Here is a 21,298-nt window from a genome sequence, read left to right as displayed (position 1 = left end):
TACATGTTTTCATTATCATACTAGGCAGGTCTCTCATTTTATAAATATGTTAAAAATTCTTGCTGTGGTGTCCAACCAGAGATCAGTCTCCAGAGCTCACTTAACGTTGGAAGGAGAGCACCAGCTCCCAAAAGATTGTCCCATGGGGTCGAGAGAGATGGCTCAGCAGTAAAGACACTGTCTTGGTCTTCCAGAGGTTCTGAGTTCAATTCCCAGCAACCACATGGTGGCACACAACCATCTGTATGTAATAGGATCTGATACCCTCTTCTGGTGTGTCTGAAGACAGCTATTATTTGTATATACATGCTGAAGTATTGCTTATGAAATGATAGGTTATCTGGGATTTGCTTTGGAATGAAAATCAATTGTAGGATTTGTTAAAACTGGCTAATAACTATATGGACTAGAATTATTTCAGTTTTGTGCCTATTTAAAAATCTTCCTTATAAAACATTTTAAATTTAGAGTAAAAGTTGACCATAGTGGGTGGGACCTGGTCAAGCAGACTACAATAGCAGAATCAGCGGGTATACCTGTAATCTGAATACTTGTAGATGTAGGTTAGACAGACTCTTTAGAGTTGGAAGCCAGCCTGGGCTTCAGAATAGGGTCCATTCTCAAAACAAAACTCCAAACAGAACCAGATGGTTTGGTTTCTCCCTGTTGTTTACTGTATGTACTATGAGCCAAGTTCATCTCTTGACCATCACATATTTCCAGCCAACAGCGAAATGGAGTGGCTCAATAAAAATATAGTGGCCTATATAGAGTATAGGGATTTTTTGTTTGTTTTTCTGGTTTTGTTTTGAGACAGGGTGTAGTCTTGGCTGTCTTGGAACTTCCTTTATGGACCACACTGAGATATATCACAATTTTTTTTAAATTTTTAAAGAAGTCTACGAAGTTTGGAAAGCCTTCTTGACTGGAAGATTGAGGAGGTAAATTTGTTAGTTATTAATACGTTCAGTATATAGCAGATCTTTGAGTTGGCTGAATTTTTGGTGAAGCATCTTATAAATAGCAGGTTCATGCTAAATACTGAAGCCTTACCAAAGAAATCTGGCCTGGTACTTAAATAAGCCTGTTTATTACTCAGGCCTTAGCATCACTAGTGACATGGAACAAAACTGTCCATTCCTCACCTTCACTGGAAACGGTTGCCTTAGAAGAAGGAGTTCCTTGTTTGTTTTCATCTTAGCTCCTATTCTATTCCTTTTTGTATTGTAAAGCTGTATATCAAAATTTGTAAGGTGCTAAGTTCTTAGAACCATGCACTTAGGTGAATTATAATAGATTTAATTAGAATGACCACACAGCTAAATAATATAGTATATCAAATCTGTCGATTTCAAGATCTTTTCATTATACCATGTCACTCTTCTGATTTCTGGAACCTTTGACTGCTGTTAAAATCTGCACTTTCTTCCATTTGTTGTTTAGATATATTTTGAGGTTTTTTTTTCCTTCAGGCTGCTTTGTCAGAAGAGGAAATAAATGGGAAGTTATTGAGAGTTATCCCTTAATATAGTGAATGCAAATTCTTATTTCCTGGTAATGGGAGGCAAAGCTTCCAGATATCTATACACCATAAGTCGCTTTGAGCCTCCTTTATTCCAGGCTAGTTGCAGTTCAGAAGAGGGTATATAGAGCAAAAACTTGAGTTTCTGGATACTTTAGATCCTATTTTGATTTTTTTGGTTTGTTTTTGAGGAAATGTTGTATGGTCTTTATCAGGTTATTATGGATATCAATGGCCACTCCTTAACAGCACCTGTTTTCCATTATTCCATTGATTATATGAAAAGTATAAGAACTAAAGATATCCTAGAATTTGTTTAAGAAAGCAACATATACCAGATTCAGCTAATTTTTTGGTCTGAAAAGGGTAACAAACTATTATGAAGCCCACCTATGAAGCAGTTCTTGTCTGAGTAAAGACTTGTATATATAGTGTAAACAAAGTTCTCAGTACATGAATGGATGCTCAGTGCAACACTGCAGAGTACCAAAAATGAGTATCTGCCTGCTGAAGAATCATTTAAATTATAATGAATCAATAGAACAGTGCTGCAGTATCATTGAAGAAGTACATATTTAAATATGGTCACGTTAAATGTCAAAACCAGTTTACAAAACCAGTCAAGCTATTCCTTTTCTCTTTTAAGAGGATACACGAGAATTTTACTTCTGATTTTTTTTTTTTTTTTTTTTTTTTTTTTGGCAATATATAGTATCACTATGTGGCTCTAGTCAGCCTGAAACTTGGTATGTAGACTAATCTTAAACTTAGAAAAAGTCACCTGCCTTTGTCTCTTCATGTTCTGGAATTACTGCCGTTTGCCCACCACACCCAGATTATGATTGTATACTTTATAAGCATCTTTGTAATAGAGCCAGACAACTGCAGTGAGGAGGCTTCTTGTACACATCAGAGTATTATGCTTAAGGTTTCTTTGGTCTGACTGTCCTTAGCTGTCATTTGAGAAACTACTTACACAAGAAACTCCCCTGGTAAACAGTGCAGTGGATTGGCTTTTAAGCAGACAGGAGGGTTACTTTCCCCTCAGAATTTGACTCAGTTATAGGAAGAAACATAGTTCAGAGGGTTTTGGTTTGGTATGATTTTGTTTTTCTTGTATGGTCAACATGTAGTGCTTGTTACATGAGTAAACCTACAGAGTTAAACATGTTCAGGGGCAGGGTGAGGTGATGATTCCACACCCTAAATCCAGCATTTCGGTGGAGGAGGCAGGATCTTGAAGTTTGAGGAGTTCTAGGCCAGCCAGGACAACATAGTGAGACCAAGTGTCTCAAAAAAAAAAAAAAAAAAAAAAAAAAAAAAAGAAGGCTTCAGGGCTGATAATGTGGCTTAGTTGGTAAAAGTGCTTGCCTACCATGCAAACAGCCCTAGACTTGATTCCTACCACCATATAAAACTCTGGGTGTTTTGGTACATCCCTATTATTAGCATGCAGGTGAATTGGAGTTTGAAATCAGCCTACAGAGTACCTAAAATGGAAGACACACCTTCAGATAGCTTTTATGTTCATAGTAGTTGTTTGTTGTCATTGATAAAGGGAGAAGTGGGAAATCTGCATAATATAAAACTCAAGGTAAAGCTATATAATATAAATTCACCCAAAGAGCTGGAAGATTCTGGACTTGTTAATAAACACACTTTTAATTTAGATATTGCTACCCAAAGTAATTAGTTTAATAAATAAAAGCTACACATTAAAATCTTAATTTTCTTTTGAAATCTGCTATATTTGTGACTTTCTTGTGAGTAAATTCCCTCTTTCATTGTTACTCATACAACCTAGAGCTTATTGAATGCTAGGCAAGCACTCTACCACTCAGCTATACCTTCAGTTCCCTGAGTTAATCTTTTTCTAATTATGTTTTTGTCTGTAAAATAATCAAGGCTTGGCGATGTCTCAGTGATTAAAAGTACTTGCCTTACAAGCATGAGAGCTGGGTTTGAGTAAACCAATGCAAAGCTGTACACAGTTCAGGTCTGTTATCCCAGCCTGTAAGAGAGTCCAGACAGGAAAATCATCAGAATCACCTGAAGTATGCAGGCCAGCTAGCATGTATACACAGCAGTGAACAGGAGCCCTACCTTAAGCAAGGACTGATAACTTCAGGTATCAGTCAGTCTTCCTCTGACCGGCATACTCGTAATGAACACATGAGCATGTGTCCACACAGAGGTTTTTTAAAACCATGTTCTAAGTCCTAAAACTATTTTTATGAAGTTGGATTTATTTAAACCAGTACAATTATGAGGTATGCCTCCTAGTACGTGTAAATAACTATCTAGGAAAGGTAAATGTACGGTTTGACCTCTATCATAGCCATTATAAGTAAGACTTTCTTTTTAATTGGTCTTAAAATTGCTTCATAGTAAGCAAAGCTTTACAGACATTTTACCAGCTCCAGAATCCCCTAGAGAGAATGTCAATTTTAAGAAACCAAAGGATAAACAAGAGTTAGAAGAAAAGGAAATTTTATCTTGGCTTGAATTGTTAAGTCACATATTTCAAGTTTATGCCAATCTGTTTCTCTTTCTCTTTTTTCTACAGCTCCTGGATCTTTTGCCTGTATTCACTATCTTCACAGTTAAGCCCAATTTACTATTGTATAAATTAGGTGAACATCTCACCAGATCTCTGAATATTTATAAATATTCCTGTAGTATTTATCCTTTCTCTCCCATTTACTGTTTGGTTTGTTGGTTTTTGTTTTGAGACAGTCTCACTGTGTGCCCAGCTTGACCTGGAACTCACAGGGATTGCCTTTCTAGGACTGAGATTAAGGGCTTTCACCACCACACCCAGCCTGTATCTTTTGGGGTTTTGTTTGGGTTTTATTGTGGGGTATTTTACTTCGTTGTCATACTTTTCCCATTTCCTCTTCCTATACTTTTTGGGTGTGGAAAGGCGGAAGCTATTTTTAGCCACATTCAAGTTATTAGTGTGGCACTTCTTTCTTCGTAGATTCTTCTAATTGCACAAGCTTCATAAATATCCTGCTGCAGATTCTTCTCCATGTATTTCTTAGAGCGGGACAGTATTCTTTCTGTTGTACCTACTTGAGACATAAATTGCCAGGCAAGTTGAGGATTCACAGAAAATATGAAGCAGGAAAAAAGAAAATAAGTATTTTATTTTGATACATTTAGAAGTCATCTGTGTAATACAATGTTTCTGAAGTCGTTGAACTAAATTGTGGGCTATATCACAACACTTCTAGCTCCTTATGTAATCATTTGTCCTAATACTCTTTTCTCCCAAAGCAAAAACAGTAGTACTGCTAGTTTTTTCCCTTGGGAGAGTTGGGTTTTGGCTAGAAATAGATAAGCATATAATTCAGATGGTATATGAGTTCTGCAGAAAGCTGATTGTGTGTGTTAAAAACCCACATTTTGAACTGGTGTGTGTGTGTGTGTGTGTGTGTGTGTGTGTGTGTGTGTGTGTGTGTGTGTGAAGTATAAAAAGAGGAGTAAAGTCCAGTGTGGTGGCGCACGCCTTTAATCCCAGCACTCCGGAGGCAGAGGCAGGCGGATTACTGAGTTTGAGGCCAGCCTGGTCTACAGAGTGAGTTCCAGGACAGCAGGGCTACACAGAGAAACCCTGTCTCGAAAAACAAACAAGCAAGCAAACAAAAGGAGTAAAGCAGAAGGACAAGCTGGGCTTGTTAGTGGATCCAGTATTCTGTAGATCGGGTAGGTTGTTTATTGATGGGAAAGTGAAACTACATCTTTTTTTCTTTTTTTTTCTCTGCCTCTGCCTCCCGAGTGCTGGGATTAAAGGCGTGCGCCACCACACCCTGCGAAACTTCATCATTTTAAAGTCCTCATAAGAGTTTCTACTTCATTTAAAAAAAAAAAAAAAAAAGGTTTTCATTTTTTCTCCCCTCTTCTCCTCCCAGTCCCACTCTCTCAATCCCCCCTTTTAAATTTTATAGTCACAAGAAAAACTGATTTAAGAGAAAATTCAACTCACATGTATAGCACTTTAGATATGCAGACTGAAAGATCAAATCATAAAATTGCAATTTTTCCCCCAACCCCTTTGCAGTTTTTCTGAAGGGTTTTTGTTTTGTTTTGTTTTGTTTTGTTTGGTTTGGTTTTTTTAAGACAGGGCTCACTCACATATCCCAGATTTGCCCAAAATTTGCTATATGTAACCCAGAATAACCTGGAATTTCTGATAATGATCTACCTGTACCTCCAAAGTCCTGGGATTATAGGTAGCCTCATAACACCATGCCAAATTTGTGCAAGGCTAAGAAAACTCAGGGCTTTGTGGTGCCAGGCAAGTACCCTACCAAATTATCTCTTTTTGTACAAAATTTCTCTCTTAACTCAGTTACTCATTAGCCTATTAAAGAATTTTCAGAGCTGTGCTATATGTGTTAATTTCCATTATCTAAATACAGGGTTGAACATAATGCTTTCAGAAATATATATGTGTAAGAAACCTGAATTTTGAGTTGCGTCCCAGTTTAAGGGTGGTTGTTTTTAAAAAGAAATTTGGTTTGAGGCTTCCTATAGTTGAAGTTCCCTAACCTAAGTCTTTAACAAGGTGACAAACAATATTGTATATGAAAAACCCAGTACCTAAACTGAAAAGAAATTGGGCCTATGATGACAATTCTAGGGAAGATTTTTGAATTGAATATATATTTAAGTTGGAGTCTAAGTGAATGGATTATAATCATTAACTCTAGTAAGATCTGAAGTCATGCTGCCCCTAGAAAAGGAGGCGTTGTACCTAACATTGTAAAGACACATTGTTAATGTTTATATTGACCTAATTTTCTCTCCTAGATGACATTGTTTTATGTACTGAGTTCCATGTAATTTCAGAATACAAAATATACCTCTCTGGCCCTAGATTAGTCTAAATATTTATCTTTATTTTTGTGACTCATAATTTAGTATCAGATTTCATAGCAGTTTTTATACAAGAAACTATTGTGTTCCAGGTTTTTCTTGGGAAACTGAGGGAAACTAGTATAAATTTTTACTGTAAAGGTCTTATCGTTAATATGTTTAGAGAATTCTGTTTATCAAAGTAAAAATATTTTTGGTGTTTCATTTGAAATATAACTATGAGTGGTGGAGACTTTAAACACAGTTAAAGAAAAGCAGGGGAAGACAAAGGGCTTGGGATGTGTGGGGTAGGGATATTCCCTTTATTTTATCAGAGACTGAAATGGAAGAAATTTGACATTCTGATGGCTTATGGGGAGCTGCTCAGAGATTGCTTCTTGGCTGAGTTGCTGTCTGCAAAGGCTGCTAACAATCGCTTGTCTGGCAGCAGATCTTGTTCATCAGGATTGCATCATCTCTGGGAGAGTGGCCAAGGTCCACAGCCTCAGTACAAAGACTGTCTGAAGCATACGAGGCCTGTTCTCTTTCTAAAGCTGCACTCTTCTTCCTGCCAGTCCTCTTCACAGGATTGCTAAAGCTGACTTGTGCGTTTCTTTCATTGGGTTGACTGTTTACTGGTCTCTTGTCTCCCAGCTGCTTCCGCCTCACCTGTCTGATACATTTCTTCTGAAATCTTAAAAGTCTAGAAACTACATATAAATGGTAACTCTCAAAAGAGTACTCAGTATTGGAAGACAGACTGGGTTTGTTAGTGGTTCCAGTATTTTGTAGATCTGGTGGGTTGATAATTGATGGCAGAGTGAAACTATATTTTTACTTTGCCTCTGTCCTTTCTCTTACTTGCTGCTGCTGAATACTTGACTATTTTAGTTCTTTTACTGTCACCTTCAACCCTTTTTTTTTACTTCAAAATTGTGAATATACTTTTGAAAATATTTTTCTAAAGATTACTTTGTTTTCCAGATTTTTAAAAATTGGAAACATGTGCGCTCCCACACCCACACACATAAATGTAAAGGGCATGCCCTCTAAAGGATGGTGACTTTGAACAGCTCTCTTCCTTCTTTATGGCCTGTTATTATTTTGGATATTGAGAGCTCATTTTGGTCAGTACTATATTTGACTTTGTGAAATAAAAACATGACTTTAAGAAATTCTGATCACCTACCCCTTCCCTTTCTTCATCTTCTTTCCCCAAATTTAATAGGTTCCCTATTTTCCTTTCCTTTTGGGGATATAATAAGTTGATGGAATTGACCCCAGGTAGAACCGATACCCCTGCCCCCACTTTTTATAAGGAATGGAATGGGGAAAAGAAAGGAGTCATAATTTAAATGTTTTGCTAGGCCTGTATCCAAAGTAAATCTGGTATTTGATGAAAAGAGGTCTGTGCCCCATGTGGTGGTGTGTGCCAATAATAGCACTTGGGAGGGTCAGCCAAGGAGGATACAAGTTTAAGTCTGATGTGGGCTATAGCAATTGCTTAAAAACAAACAAAACAAAACAGAAACGTAAACGTTACTGAGTTTGGAACCCCCGTGGAAAGACAAGAAAAACTTGAGAATCCTGAGGGAAACAGTTTTTAGAGAAGGGCAGTATCTCATCACCTTGGAAACCAAGGTCATTCCTTCCCTTCCTTAAGTTATTTTATGTTAGTTGTAAATGGAAAGTAACAAGTAATACAGAAATAAAATTATTGATCTGTAGTGTTCCACTTTTTGAGCACATCAGTGTTTCTTCATATATTAAACTGTGTCTCAGCCTTTTCTAGGGTTTCAGAGCTACTTGCAGATAATTGGGGGACCTCAAAGGTGACTGTCCCAAATCCTTTTCATTTGTTATATTTTGAATTTTAGTAAATGTTGAACTTGGTTACTATGATGGGATCACTCAGTAAACATTTCTTGATTCCTCTTGATATGTCAGGCATAGTATTTAATCATTGGAACTACAGCAGTGGTTTAAAAAAAAAGTTTTTGTTTTTTAATCCCTGCCATGACTTGTGTTTTGGTGATAAGAGTTTAAGTAATGAAATAAATTATATTTTGAAATTACTTTTGTCTAGACATAGTTCTTACACATCTCCAAATTAGGAGATTAAATTAATAGTTACTCTAGCTAAAATTTAGCTTGATAAACCAGAGTAAATGTTTTCTTACATGAGATATTATAATAAAAGATTGTATATGGGTAATCTAGTAAAAGTTCTTTATCATTTAAATAGCTATATTTCACATCATTTTTCAGTGAAGGAACTATATAAAGAGAGTTTCGTGTATCAGAATTTGAATTAGGAAACCTCATCATTGGGGCTCGAGAGAAAACCCAGCAGTTAAGAGCCCTGGCTGTTCTTCCAGAAGTCCTAAGTTTAATTCCCAGCACCCATAACCATCTATAATTATAGCTTCATGGGAGCTGATACCCTTTTCAGATGTACATTCAGACAAAACAGACATTTAAAAAGGAAACCCCATTATTATGATTTAGGACAACATGGTCAAGCTGGCCTATTAAAATTGCCTTTATCAGAATAGTAGCAGTAGTACAGTTATATAACAATTGGCAAGAGGAAAAAGAATTTACAAAGAGAAGTTAATAAGCTAACTTCTTGTTTCTTAAAGTTGTGTATCAACTGTCCAGATAGCTGGTGTAATATCTCACCACTGCATTTGAGACAAGTATGTAGTCCAGGCTGGTCCCTCTTGAACCTTCTGCCTTGGCCTATTGAATGCTGGGATTACTGGGTGTGTGTGCCTAGCTGTTGTGTTAAAATTTCATAAGGCAATGTAAAAATAATTTATTCACTAGAGAGGAGGTACTATCTGAAATAACTTTTTCATTTTTGCCTTGTAATACATCTTTTTTTCAAGTTACTATCAGAGGGAGAAAATTAACTATGTGTGTCTGTAGATGATAGGTAGTTAGATGGGTAATAATTATTTTTATGAATCTATGTTAGTGGTGGCTATAGCAAAGAATCATTAATACTGTTGAGTAATTTTTAAGGCCTTTTCTGACATAGAACACATGATTTGAATTCTTCTGACTAATAATGATCATCTGACAGATTCTGGTGGTTATCTGGTCAAACAACTTCTAGGCTTTTCTTAATGCAAATTATCTAACTAAAATTAGAAGAAGTACCCTTCAAATGCTCTTTGGGTTTATTTGTGAGTGTTCTCTTTGTTTTGCCATTTGAAGATTTTTGTGTCATTTCCCCAATTGTTTTTTGAGAATTCTTGTTTAGCTACTTGAGGGGGGATGGATATTTATTTGCAAGTTGCTACAAAGACAGCAAGTGGAGCAGTCACACTGTTCATGAATTGTGTCAAGTCGATAGGAAAGTTGACTTCATTTGCATTTTAGTTTTAGTTTTAACAGTGTCACCCTGAGTTGGATGAGAACAGGTATTTTGGCATACCCTGTTTCAAGAGGCCCAGGTGCTACAGAAAGCTGCTTTAGTTTATCACATTGGTAGCTTTCTCAAGTAATGGTGCAAAAGTAATACCTTTATATGGTCTTAATTTTGGACTAATTGACCATTCAGAATTAGCTTTCTTTTGCCACATTAATGTCTTATTTATCAAAATGAAATTCACATGACTCAAATCAGTAACTATTTAAAATCTTCGTTATTTGATTTTAGTTGGTATCATATACTTTTTGTTTTATTTAGCTATTTTTTAATAGTATTGATAATTTTACTTCTTTCTTTTTCAGTTTTTAGAGACAGGGTTTCTCTGGGTAGGTCTGGCTGTCCTGGGAACTCACTATATACACTGGACTGGCCTTGTACTCAAGAACCACCCACCCCCACCCCACCCCCGCCTCTGCCTCCTGTGTGCTGGGATCAAAGGCTTATGCCACCCCCACCACCTGACTGATAATTATTTGACCTACTGTGTTCACGAGAGTCTTTTTAGTCTAGAGGTCTTTGACATTATATTGACTTCTAGACACATAAAATGCTTGTTTCATCTTTTAGTGACTCTTTTTACATTAGTATGAAACCACTAATGTGAATCATGCAAATTCTGTTTTTACCTCCAAATGCCTTAATCTGATTTTTTCCATATTTACTACTCACTGATTTTTTTTTCTTCCTAAATAATACCAGTTTATGGTTACCAAATCAAAGTATGTTCATTGCTTTTTTTATGCAAAATAATATTTGTCATACAATGTTGTTTAGGATTTCTGTTACCTTTCAAAGAGAAAAAGTACATGTGTACATCCTTTTAAAGTGGTTATTAAATCAAAACAAAGTTGAGCAGGAGGTACAAATTTCTGTATGTCCTCTATATCCACACATACTTAGCTCTCTCCCTTCACCCCTCTCACTCACGTTTCTCTTCATATCTATCAGTATATATTGCTGCACAATTGTGGGTTTTAGATAGTTACATGATCTCTAAGACTAGTTAAAAGAAGTCAGAGAGGGTGGAGAAATGGCTCAGCAGTTAATTAAAACCAGTGGCTGTTCTTCTACAGTACCTTGGATTCAATGCCTAGCACCCACATAGCAGCATACAGCTGTCCAAAACTCCATTCTGAGGGGATCCAGTGCCCTCTTCTGGCCCCTGTGGGTACTGCATACATTTAATGTACAGCATGCAAGTGAAACACATAGGTTTGTTTTTTTTTTTTTTTTTTTTTTTTTTAAACACAGCAAGTTGGGGCATAAGAAATGGCTATCTGATCAAACAACTAATTGATATCTTCTACCCGGTTTATTTTAGAAGGGATAACTGAGTGTTGATTAAACTATGCGTATTGATTGCCTAGAAGAAGTTTAAATGAAATTATTAAGGAATAATAGTTGTAGGGTACTTCTGATAACCATCCTGAATCTTAAAATTTGTTTGGTAATATCCTAGACTACTAGAAAAGTGTGTCTGCTGGGCAGCTAACGAGGGAGGAACATGTGCTTTTTAGTAAGCCAGTCAGACCATTGTTTTCACTTTGGCAGAAAAGAAAATAATGAAAATAGAAATTTAAAAATAATCGTAACGTTTTACCAACCTCCTTTGTAGAACATTAGTAAATTAAAATACATAGTAAGCCAACGGACAACTTTTTTAAAACCTTATACCTATTCAGGGAGCTAGAGAGATGGCTCACTGTATAAAAAGCACTTGTACAACTTTGAGGACCTGAGTTCAAATTTCCAGCATGCATGCAAAGGACAGAAGATTGTTGCTTCACATGCCTCTAACCAATATTGGTAGGCATAGATCCTATAAGTCGATCCTACCAACTTAACTGGCCAGCCTGCTAACCCAGCCAAAACGGTGATTTTGCAGTTCAGTAAGAGACCCTTTCTCAAGGGAATAAGATTTGAGAGCCATAGAGGAAGACAGCCAGAATCCTCTTGTTTCCATGTGCATACATGAGTACTCTCAAATACACACACTTGACAAGCATACACTGTGCAGAGACACCACAAACACAAAAAGTACTATCCTAACAATATAAAACACCCTACAGCATTTAAGATAAATTTAAAAAATTCTCTGGTCAGTGGTTATTTTCATTTTCTGTGGCAGGATTCCTCATGTCCGTAACATGTTGGCTGAGGCTCTGCAGTTCACCCCCACTCTTTGAGTGGTCAGTCTCCATTAATTGGACCCCGTGATTCCCACCCTCTGCTGTCTTGGACGTCATGAGCATTGCAATCCCTCTGGGAGTCACCACACCAGATACTTCCTACTCAGATATGGCTGCTGGATCAGAGTAAGTGGTATTTCCTAGATAATAGGATTGCTACAAGTTCGTGTGAGGATGGATTTCTTCTGGGCAGTTCATAAGCTATATGTAATATTTTCTTAAAACCTATCCCACTAAAGAAAACATTAGGCTTACCCTCCCCCTCCCCACCCCCTAGTTGAAGGGACAAAGAAATTAGAAGGGGGAGGAAAGGAGGAAAGGAGGGATTTCTGGGTAAATAGAATCAAAGTTGCAAAGCAGTGGTTACATTTTCCTTTGTTTTATGGGTGGGGAAGATTGTAATGAAGTAGGTGTTACCACCTCCTTCTAAAGAGTTAATTCTGATGAAGAGAGGTAGGTTTTCTTTCCAACTGATTTTCTTTGAAGGCCTCTTCCTATGTACTTGTCATTATTCTAGAATAAAGGGGCTGAAACTTTATATGGGCAGACTGCTTAACCAGCTCACTGTGGGGTAGAAGGCATGGAGAGCTGTATCATCTGTTTTTACAATATTCGTTGCCTAGAAAGAGGACCTTCAAAGTCAGTGGTACCAAACTTGTTTTTCAGCTAAGAGCAGCGTTAGGAATTCAGAATTTGTCGAAAGGCCCAATCCCTAAAATAGACTCAGTTCTTTGAAGAATTTAAATGCCAAATGACAATGAAGGTAGGCCTTCATTATACAATTCTATATATTATTCAGTTTAAATTTTTTTAGCCTTTTGTATCCCTTCTCTTTAAGTTGTCCAAGATTGCCCCCGCTCACAGATTCCCCCCTCTTGTCCTTTTACCTCCCTTGTACCCAATCTTCCTTGCTTACAGAAAGGAAGTGGAAGCCCCCTACCTTTCAAGACGAAGTGGCACTACACCAGGATGTGAAAGTCCAGCGAAAGAGACCCAAGGGGCCTAGGGGGCAGCACACCCCCAGAAGCCAAGTCTATTCCAGGCAGTACCAGGGATTAGGGTCTGGGCTGGAAAAATCCTGGTGTTTTGAATATGTTCAGGTCCAGTTCAGACTCTTGATCCCACAGCCACTTCTTGAGTGAGGTGGGTGTTGCTCTAATTCCCGTTTCTCTTGCCATTTTCAGTCCCTGGGAATTCTTTCCCCTTCAGCAAAGCAAAGCGACTGTTCCAGAATTCTGGGTTGAATGGCGTCCCTTGTTAATAGTGGTTTCCTTAAAACTGAGGATATTATTAAAGAGCATGTATATTTCTTCATAAAACTACATAATGTTGATTTTTATTGTGTTCCTTAAAGAGGAAGACATGAAACTACCCTAGGAAGTAATATATGATATTCTGGGGTAGTCTGGAATTGAAAGTCATTTTTAAGCTTATTCCCATAATACAATGGGAGGAGGGAGGGCATAGGAAAGACTAGTTGTCTTTCTTTATTATAGTGTTTTTTTTTTTGTTGTTGTCGTTGTTGTTTTGTTGCTGTCATTTGTTTTTTTTGTTTTTTGTTTTTTTGTTTTTTGTGGTTTGGTTTTGGTTATGGTTTTTGCATGCCAACAAGATTTAGTTAAATACTATTAGCTGAGACTTCCAATTGTGTAATTTTTCTCTAAAATAAAGTACTTAAAACTCTTCTGTGTTATTGGATAGCCAGCTCAATTGTACAGTGGTTATAGGTCTATATAAAGTCAGAAAATAACCTACTGCAATGTTACCAAATGATGTATCAGTAGAAAGTATTAATGTATATGAAAAATAAAGAGGCTAAACAAGTAAGTTTGGAATTGGTAGGTAAGGAAAAAACCTAAACCAGTTATTTTTAAACAGATAATTTCTTTAAAGTATAACAGTAGCTGCACATATGGTCTGGGGAATCAAGGAATAATGCCAGAATGAAAGTAGCCTGGCCTGTACTACGACTGTAGTGCTGTGTCCTAGAACTTTCTAAGGTTCTCATTCATTGTCTGCAGACAAAGTTCTGATAACTATGGTCAACAACCAATTTCACATTTCTTGTTGATTAGTTTTACAAAGGGTATTGATGTCAATTATTCAGCTTATTTGCTAGTCTTTTACTAATTATTAATGATATTTGTCCTTACTTCATCATGTCTAACCATTGTTCCAAGCATTCTCAAGATTAAATGTGGTATTAAGGGCAACATATCTAACCAAGGAAGAAACCTATACCTTGCCTTCTGAAATTATTAACTCTTGATTGTAGTAGTTTACATTTTACAATTATATATACCAGGTTACTTGTAGGAAAACTTGTAGATATAACAACGACCACAAAAAGATCTTTGCATCTCTTGCATGACCAAAAATCAGTTACTTTCTAAGAGGTAGCCTTATAAGAGGCTGCATATTGCTCATTGAACATAATTGATGGGATATATCTGTTGTAAGCCCAATTTCTCTGTGTATGCCCAATTCTTAAGACATTTTAGTCACAGGAGGAAAAAGGATAATCATTTGCATAAAATGGTTGTCTAATAAAGACATGCAATACTAATACTTCTTTTTTTGTGTGGTTTGGTTTTTTGTTTTTTGTTTTTTTGTGGTCCTGAGGCTTGAACCCAGGTCCTCAAACAGACTAAGCACTCTATGACTGAGCTACTTCCCCATATCCTATACTATACATTTTTAATCTATATTTAAAAATACTCATAAAAATCATTGTATAATTTCTAACCAATGTAGACATTGTAAAGTTTCCTCATTTAATCTAAATTTTAGATTAGGTACGCATAACAATATTTTAAATGGCTGTGCTTGAGCTTGACTACATATTATGGAGCAGTAGGATGGCCTGTTAACCTCCACAATATACGTTTTATTTTTATTCCCTAGACTTGCACATGAAGTGCATATGTTCATATTTACCCAGTTTGGAGATGGGTAAGATATAACCAACATAGCTCCATCTCCATGGCCATCTTTTATTTCATGCAACTTTTTTTTTCTGTCCCACAAAAAGCTTCATTTCTAATAAACAACTTTCTTATTTCACCCCATGTGTTTAATGGTATAAAATCCCCTACATAAAAATATGTACAGCCCTTTGAATTACTTACCTAGTAACATACATAGTCAATAACAATGTATAAATCCATTACTTTCTTTTAACTGTCCATCATAGAAACTAAATTCTACCTTCATTTTATTAATGCTTGTCTGCCTTTGGTTTCATTTAGGAAACCCTACCTGTTTCCTAATACTCAGCCAATTGCCTCAGTGACCCATGTTCAAATCATCCTTTTCTCAAGAATACTTCCCTGCATTCTTGATATGTCCCCTCCAGCCACCCCACTGCCAGTCCCTAAAGTGCATGCACCTCACTAACAGAGAATACTTTCCTCTGTCTAAGTTCCTCACCTAGAAATGACCTTTGCTGTTATTAATAAGACCCCTTCTCACAGTTGTGGACCATAAAACTAGGTGAGTTCAATACATATCTCAGAGTCTTCTCTCATCCCTCATATCTCAGTTCATGTGCTACATTGAATTGCACGGTTTACTCCTGCTTAGTTTTGTGTGTTTTATATATCTTGAAGCAGGAAGGTAGTTATTTGGAACAAACTGAATTAATTGATTAGCTAAAACCCTTTGATCTCTGGAGTTGTGTTAACACTGGTGTTGCTAATAGGTGAATTTGTTCTGATTAATATACATTACGGATAATCCGTTCTTCTCCCAAGTCATAGAATACATTCCTTAATTATTCTTCAAAAGTCTATAAAACCGAACCAGGTAACAAAAGTAAAGAAACAAGGAAAAACCTATTTTATCCTTGGCTATGGATGCCTTTTTTTTTTTTTTAATCAAATAAACTTATGTAAAATTTATAACCTTGAATGTGAAAAAAAAAAAAAGATTCTGGGCTTAAAGGCCTCAATACAGTTTATAGATAGAATGTTACCCTTGCTTTCAAACAATGCATAATGGGAAAGGAAGAGGCTTTGGAGTCAGGCAAACATCTTTGTTTCAAATCCTGACTCTTATCAGCATACGTGCTTAGAAAAATCATGCAATCTCACCACCTTAGCTTCACTTCCCTCTCTATAAAAAGGGGGTGACCATGCTTAATAATTACAGATATTAAATGATTTAATACATGTAGACCCAAGTAATAGATGATTCATAATGGTAGTCATGGTTACTATTTAGTATGAAGCAAATTTAACTCCCAAATTCAGTTTTATTTTGAAGTTCTATGTTACTGTCATGCAGCTGTTAAACAGTTGTGTCCTTGAATATGCTTGCATGTCCTTGGTGGATGAGAAATTCTAATATGTGAAAGGTATTTGGGGGTTCATCAAGATGAGAGGTGTGATAAATATAAGATGCCATTGTTTTTGCCTGTACTTTCTTCAGGGTATCCTGTCTTGGTAGTGAATGGAAGAGGGCCTGGTCCCTGGGGCAGTGCAGAAGGCACTTTCATCATCTCACTCACTGCAAATGTCATGTGAGGTTTCATGGAAGTATTAAGAGATCCAATTAAGAAGAATAGTTCTGAGTCTAAACCAGCCCAGAGTGGCTTCTCTAGGGGAAACTCCCCGCTCTGCTGGTACGTTTGTGTTTGTCATTAGGGACACCTTGTATCCCAGGTGCCTGCCTTGAGACATCTGCCTGTACTGGCTTCATGTTACACACAAATCCACATTCAATAACACTATTATTTATAGGCGCAGTTATGTTAAACAGACTTTCACTAAGTTCTTATTCTAGTGGCTGGTGGTTGTGTAAAGAGAAGGGATTAGAATGGGAAGTGAACGGTTAGTTTAAGGTAAGAGTAGGTGTTATGCTATCATGCATTGCTTTTCGCCTTTGTGCAGCCCTGAATCTGTGGAGGCTAGTCCAGCAGTTAATGAGAAGAGCGTGTATTCCACTCATAATTATGGGACCACTCAGAGGCATGGGTGTCGAGGACTGCCTTATGCTGTGAGTATGCACTTGTTTCTCTCCAGAGCAGTGATCTTCTTGGAGTGTAATCCATTCTTATACATTGTGACTTTCTTGAAATGTTTATATGCAGCATGACGAAGTTGCCCCTTTTGCACTTCCCTGCCTCCAGCGGACGTCTAGCCCTGCATCATTGTTCTTGTTTTTATGTCCCAGTTGACCTTGGCATTTTGTTTTATCACTTTCCTGGTTGAAGCCAAAAAACGAAGGGTACTACTTTCTTCTTTCTTTCCATATGTACCATACTTTAGGGGAGAGAGGGGCCAGTGTTTGGACACTGTTGATTTAAAAAATCTTATTTTCAGGATCATAATTACGGAGCCCCTCCTCCTCCGACACCTCCTGCTTCTCCCCCTGTCCAGACGATCATCCCTCGTTCTGACCTGAATGGCCTGCCGTCGCCCGTAGAGGAACGCTGTGGAGACAGCCCGAACTCTGAAGGAGAGACTGTTCCTACCTGGTGTCCTTGTGGTCTTTCTCAGGATGGCTTCCTTCTCAACTGTGACAAGTGCAGGTAAGATCCTGTTTCATCTAAATTCAAGCCTGGGTTGCTGGGATTAGGGTTTCTTATCAGTAGGGAAAAGCTCAAAGTATTTCTTCTTGTGTTTGTTAATGTAGATGATTCCTTAGTGCTCCTTGGCTCGAATTCTCTGCACTAGGTGAGAATTGCTGACAACAAGGAATGAGAGATTGATGTTAAAGCTATTGAATTTGATATGAAATTTAATGTCCTGGAAACATTTGGTAGGTGGGAGGGAGGGGGTAGTCTATACGCAGAGACACTTCTCCCATGTATGATGTGCTGTGCTGCATGCTGCTGGAAGGACTACTTTAAGTTTATTTTCCCTCTTTAGGGGAATGAGCAGGGGGAAGGTTATTAGACTTCATCGGCGGAAGCAGGACAACATATCAGGTGAGCAGAAGGTGGGTTAAACCCACATTTTGACTGTAAATATTTTGATTTAAATGTTCTCCTATAGTACATAGCTATTTTCACACAAAGAAGTTCCATCAAAACCACTGTCTCTATCTGGAAATGTTTCTTAGACCTGTAACAGTCAAATTATCCTTTGTAAACACCAGAAGTATTTTTTTTTTTTTCTGTTAAGTTACCCATTTATAGTTAAAGTGTTAGAGTGTGGAAACTACTTTGAAGGGGAAAATTTGATGGAATACAGACTAAATCTTACTTCATGCCAACAAAAAAAAAAATCTTGTTTTCAGAAGAAAGGTGGGGGTCTATGTAGAGTTAAATTTTTACCAGATGTAGGGCATATGGAAAGGAGGAAGAAGATATTAGTGCCTGAGCTGTGTGATCATCCTTTTTTTCAGGTGGGGATAGCAGTGCAACAGAAAGCTGGGATGAGGAGCTTTCTCCTTCCACTGTGTTGTACACAGCAACACAGCACACACCTACAAGCATCACCTTAACTGTTAGAAGAACCAAACCCAAGAAGCGGAAAAAGAGTCCAGAAAAGGGTCGTGCAGCACCAAAGACGAAGAAGATCAAGGTATGCAAGGTGTATAAAAACACCTTGAATACAAGTATGTCTGAAATAGCTCAAACATTTGATTCAAGCAAAAATACTCTAAAATTCTTTGAAGAAATTTGATGCCAGTGTTTGGCCACTTTTTTTCTACTTTCAAAAAGTCAGCTGATCAATATATACAAACAGAACAAACTCTCTTCTAACCTTCGTAACCATCACCACAGGCTCAGTTTCTTCTACTTCAACCACCATCCCAGGTATGGAACACCAGCCCTTGCTGGTAAAATCTCATGTGAGATACAGCCTTGAATCTAAGCTTCCACTATCTTTGCAGCATCTCCTTACTTCTCTGTCACAAAGAAGTCTGAAGTTCTTGTCTTGTTTACATGGCTGACCTCATGTCATTAGGCTGATTGATTGTCCTATATCTAAACAGAACAATAACATGAGGAAATTTATCTTGAATGGTCTAGATTTTCTTATTGTCTTGGTCACTTTTCTATACTCTTAGATAAAGGGTCTCTAGAAGAAACATTTGTCTTTCTTTCTTCCCCATCACAGCAACTTGGTTGCTCCTAGGTCACTTGCCCACCCTTTGTGAAAGGGATCAGTCTTTGTTTCCTTCCTAATTTCAAAACTAATAATCTGCAACTTAAGGATTATAATTACTTTCTGCTTGGTGTCAGCAGTTTGTATAGTATATAAGTGGTGCATGCTCTTACCTATTAATTGTCTCATTCCATCAAAATATTGGAATTCATGTCCGTGTTCATGAGCCTTTGAACTGTCCTTTTTCTTGATCATGGTTTGATGTACCGTTGTATTTGTTACACTGAAAATGAGACAGCATAGGATGCTGGTTAGTACCTTAGTTTTAGTCACAAGGGTATAACTGTCCTTCTTGGTACCAAGTGTTGTTTTGTTCTACTTGTTTTCCTCTTTGGGATAGGCATTTCGAGAGGGATCCCGGAAGTCCTTGCGGATGAAGGTAAGGGGTAAACCTTTCCTGATGCTGCATTTTACATTTGATCTTGCATTTTGATGGCTTCTTTCCTGATGTTGATGGTCTGAGACTCTTGGAGTCTGCTTTTCACAAGGTTGTAATGTTGCCATTCAGTTTTCATAAATCTTTTCTCCAGAGTGGACTTTCTTGTCTATTTTATGAAATATTTTCATGTTTCTTTTTCATTGTGGTGGTGTGGGAGATGAGTCACACTTTTTAAAAACAAAACGAGGCTAGTCTATTTTATTCCAGCGATTGGACTCAACCTCAGGAGTGAGAATTTTCTGGTGATGAGCTAGGCTCTCTCGTAAACTCTCCTTGACAACTTTGACTTTGAATTATTGTTTGAAAGGATAACTCTTTAGTAGAAAATTGGTGTTGTTAATATGTGATAGTCTTAGTGAAAAAGCACTATTTTTCTTGGCATCTTTTTCTTGGTGGAGATTTGTGTAATGCTGCTTATCAAATAGGACTGGACTGGTGTGTATGTGTTTGGAGAAGTAATGTGCTTTTTAGATACTGGCTGGGTTTTGTTGTACTGGTTAGTGTTCAAAGTCAAAGGAGATTTGGTTGTTGTTTCTTGTATCTTCTTTTGTCCTGCCCATGAGTAAGTTGACATACCTCCTAAAAGTTTAGGATTTAAGAGCTTTAGTTTGAATTTGAATTGTACTTTGGTTCTTCTAAGTATTCATATTAAGTTGGCCATTAAATAAACAGTGACTCTTTGAGTTAGGATAAACTTATTAGGATTACTTTGTATTTAGTTGGAGCACCAGTGTATGTTGTCGTTAAATGTCAAGTGACATTTTAACTTAAATTTGAAAGTCTGACCTCTTATGTGGATGGGAGATTCTTTAACGAGATAAATCTACAAGTTGCCACATGTATTTTCAACTACTCGTTTCATTTTATTTCATTTACTAACAGGGACCTTACATAGAATTTGGGGACTAACTTTAGTCCTAAACTGTAAGGCCCTCTTTTTTTTTTCTTTTTTCCTGCTATCAACTAATACTATAACTAGCTCAACTTTCGATACCTGTAAGCAAAATGAAAGCCATCTCTTTCTCTCAGAGAAGTTTATATACACTTTTTGCTTACAGTTTCATCCGAGCCTTGTAGATACGTTAAAATTTAAATAGGAAAAAAAAGGTTTTAATTATCTTATAATTTTTAAGTTAGGTTATAAATTTTGTCTTTGGAATTAATGAAAACTTTCATAAAGATACAGGTAGTAGCTATAGGAATATAAAGAGAATAGCATTTGAATTTTTAATCTCAAAACCAAGAGCTTTCCTACAAGACACAACTCTTTGTCAGTGTTTTGGGTCAGCAAGGTGAGTGAGTGAACAGGTAAAGGAACTTGCTGCCAAGCTTGACAACTTGATTGTGATCCCTGGAACGCCTTTGGTGGAATAAGAGACTTCCCACAAGCTGTCCTCTGTGGCACAGGCATACCAGCAAAATATATATTAAAAATAAAACAATAAGTAAACCAGTGTATCTTCAATACATTTGGATAAGGAATTCTGTGTGGTAATTTACATAAAATGATGGAACATTATTCAACGTGTATTTGATAATGGTTCCAAATGGTAATTTTCCCTGTGAGTATTAACATTATGTACTAGGTATTGCTATTAGAAATAATAGGTGTCTCATTCTCCTAATACAAATACAAACCATTTGTACTGCCATACTAACCCAGCGAATATCAACTTACTTTGAAATTTTATGCACTATGACAACTTAAAATTCTTTTTTGTCTTTTTATGACTC

At 37.0% G+C, this 21,298-nt stretch overlaps 1 protein-coding gene across 11 annotated transcripts in view; it reads left to right on the top strand.

The window, feature by feature from the left end:
- Positions 1 to 21,298, top strand: part of Setd5 (SET domain containing 5) — a 74,811-nt gene that overhangs the window by 13,935 nt on the left and 39,578 nt on the right. The window contains exons 1-7 of one of the 11 annotated variants that reach the window (XM_021164232.3): positions 11,950 to 12,136; positions 12,929 to 13,153; positions 16,900 to 17,005; positions 17,389 to 17,540; positions 17,645 to 17,685; positions 17,881 to 17,939; positions 18,359 to 18,537. In XM_021164232.3, the coding sequence (XP_021019891.1) occupies positions 17,885 to 17,939; positions 18,359 to 18,537 (234 nt within the window). In that variant the 5' untranslated portion in view covers positions 11,950 to 12,136; positions 12,929 to 13,153; positions 16,900 to 17,005; ... (1 more) ...; positions 17,645 to 17,685; positions 17,881 to 17,884. Of the gene's footprint in view, positions 1 to 11,949; positions 12,137 to 12,928; positions 13,154 to 16,438; positions 16,632 to 16,899; positions 17,006 to 17,099; positions 17,237 to 17,331; positions 17,541 to 17,644; positions 17,686 to 17,706; positions 17,771 to 17,880; positions 17,940 to 18,358; positions 18,538 to 21,298 lie in introns of those variants that run through there. The other 10 variants (XM_085840181.1, XM_029478741.2, XM_029478740.2 and 7 more) reach the window with 10 other exon arrangements.

The sequence above is a fragment of the Mus caroli genome, unplaced genomic scaffold (assembly GCF_978045245.1).
Source record: "Mus caroli unplaced genomic scaffold, Mus_caroli_1 scaffold_7, whole genome shotgun sequence".
Lineage (NCBI taxonomy): Eukaryota > Metazoa > Chordata > Mammalia > Rodentia > Muridae > Mus > Mus caroli.
The sequence above is the reverse complement of the archived record's forward strand: the minus strand, read 5'-3'. Positions and strand labels throughout refer to the sequence as shown.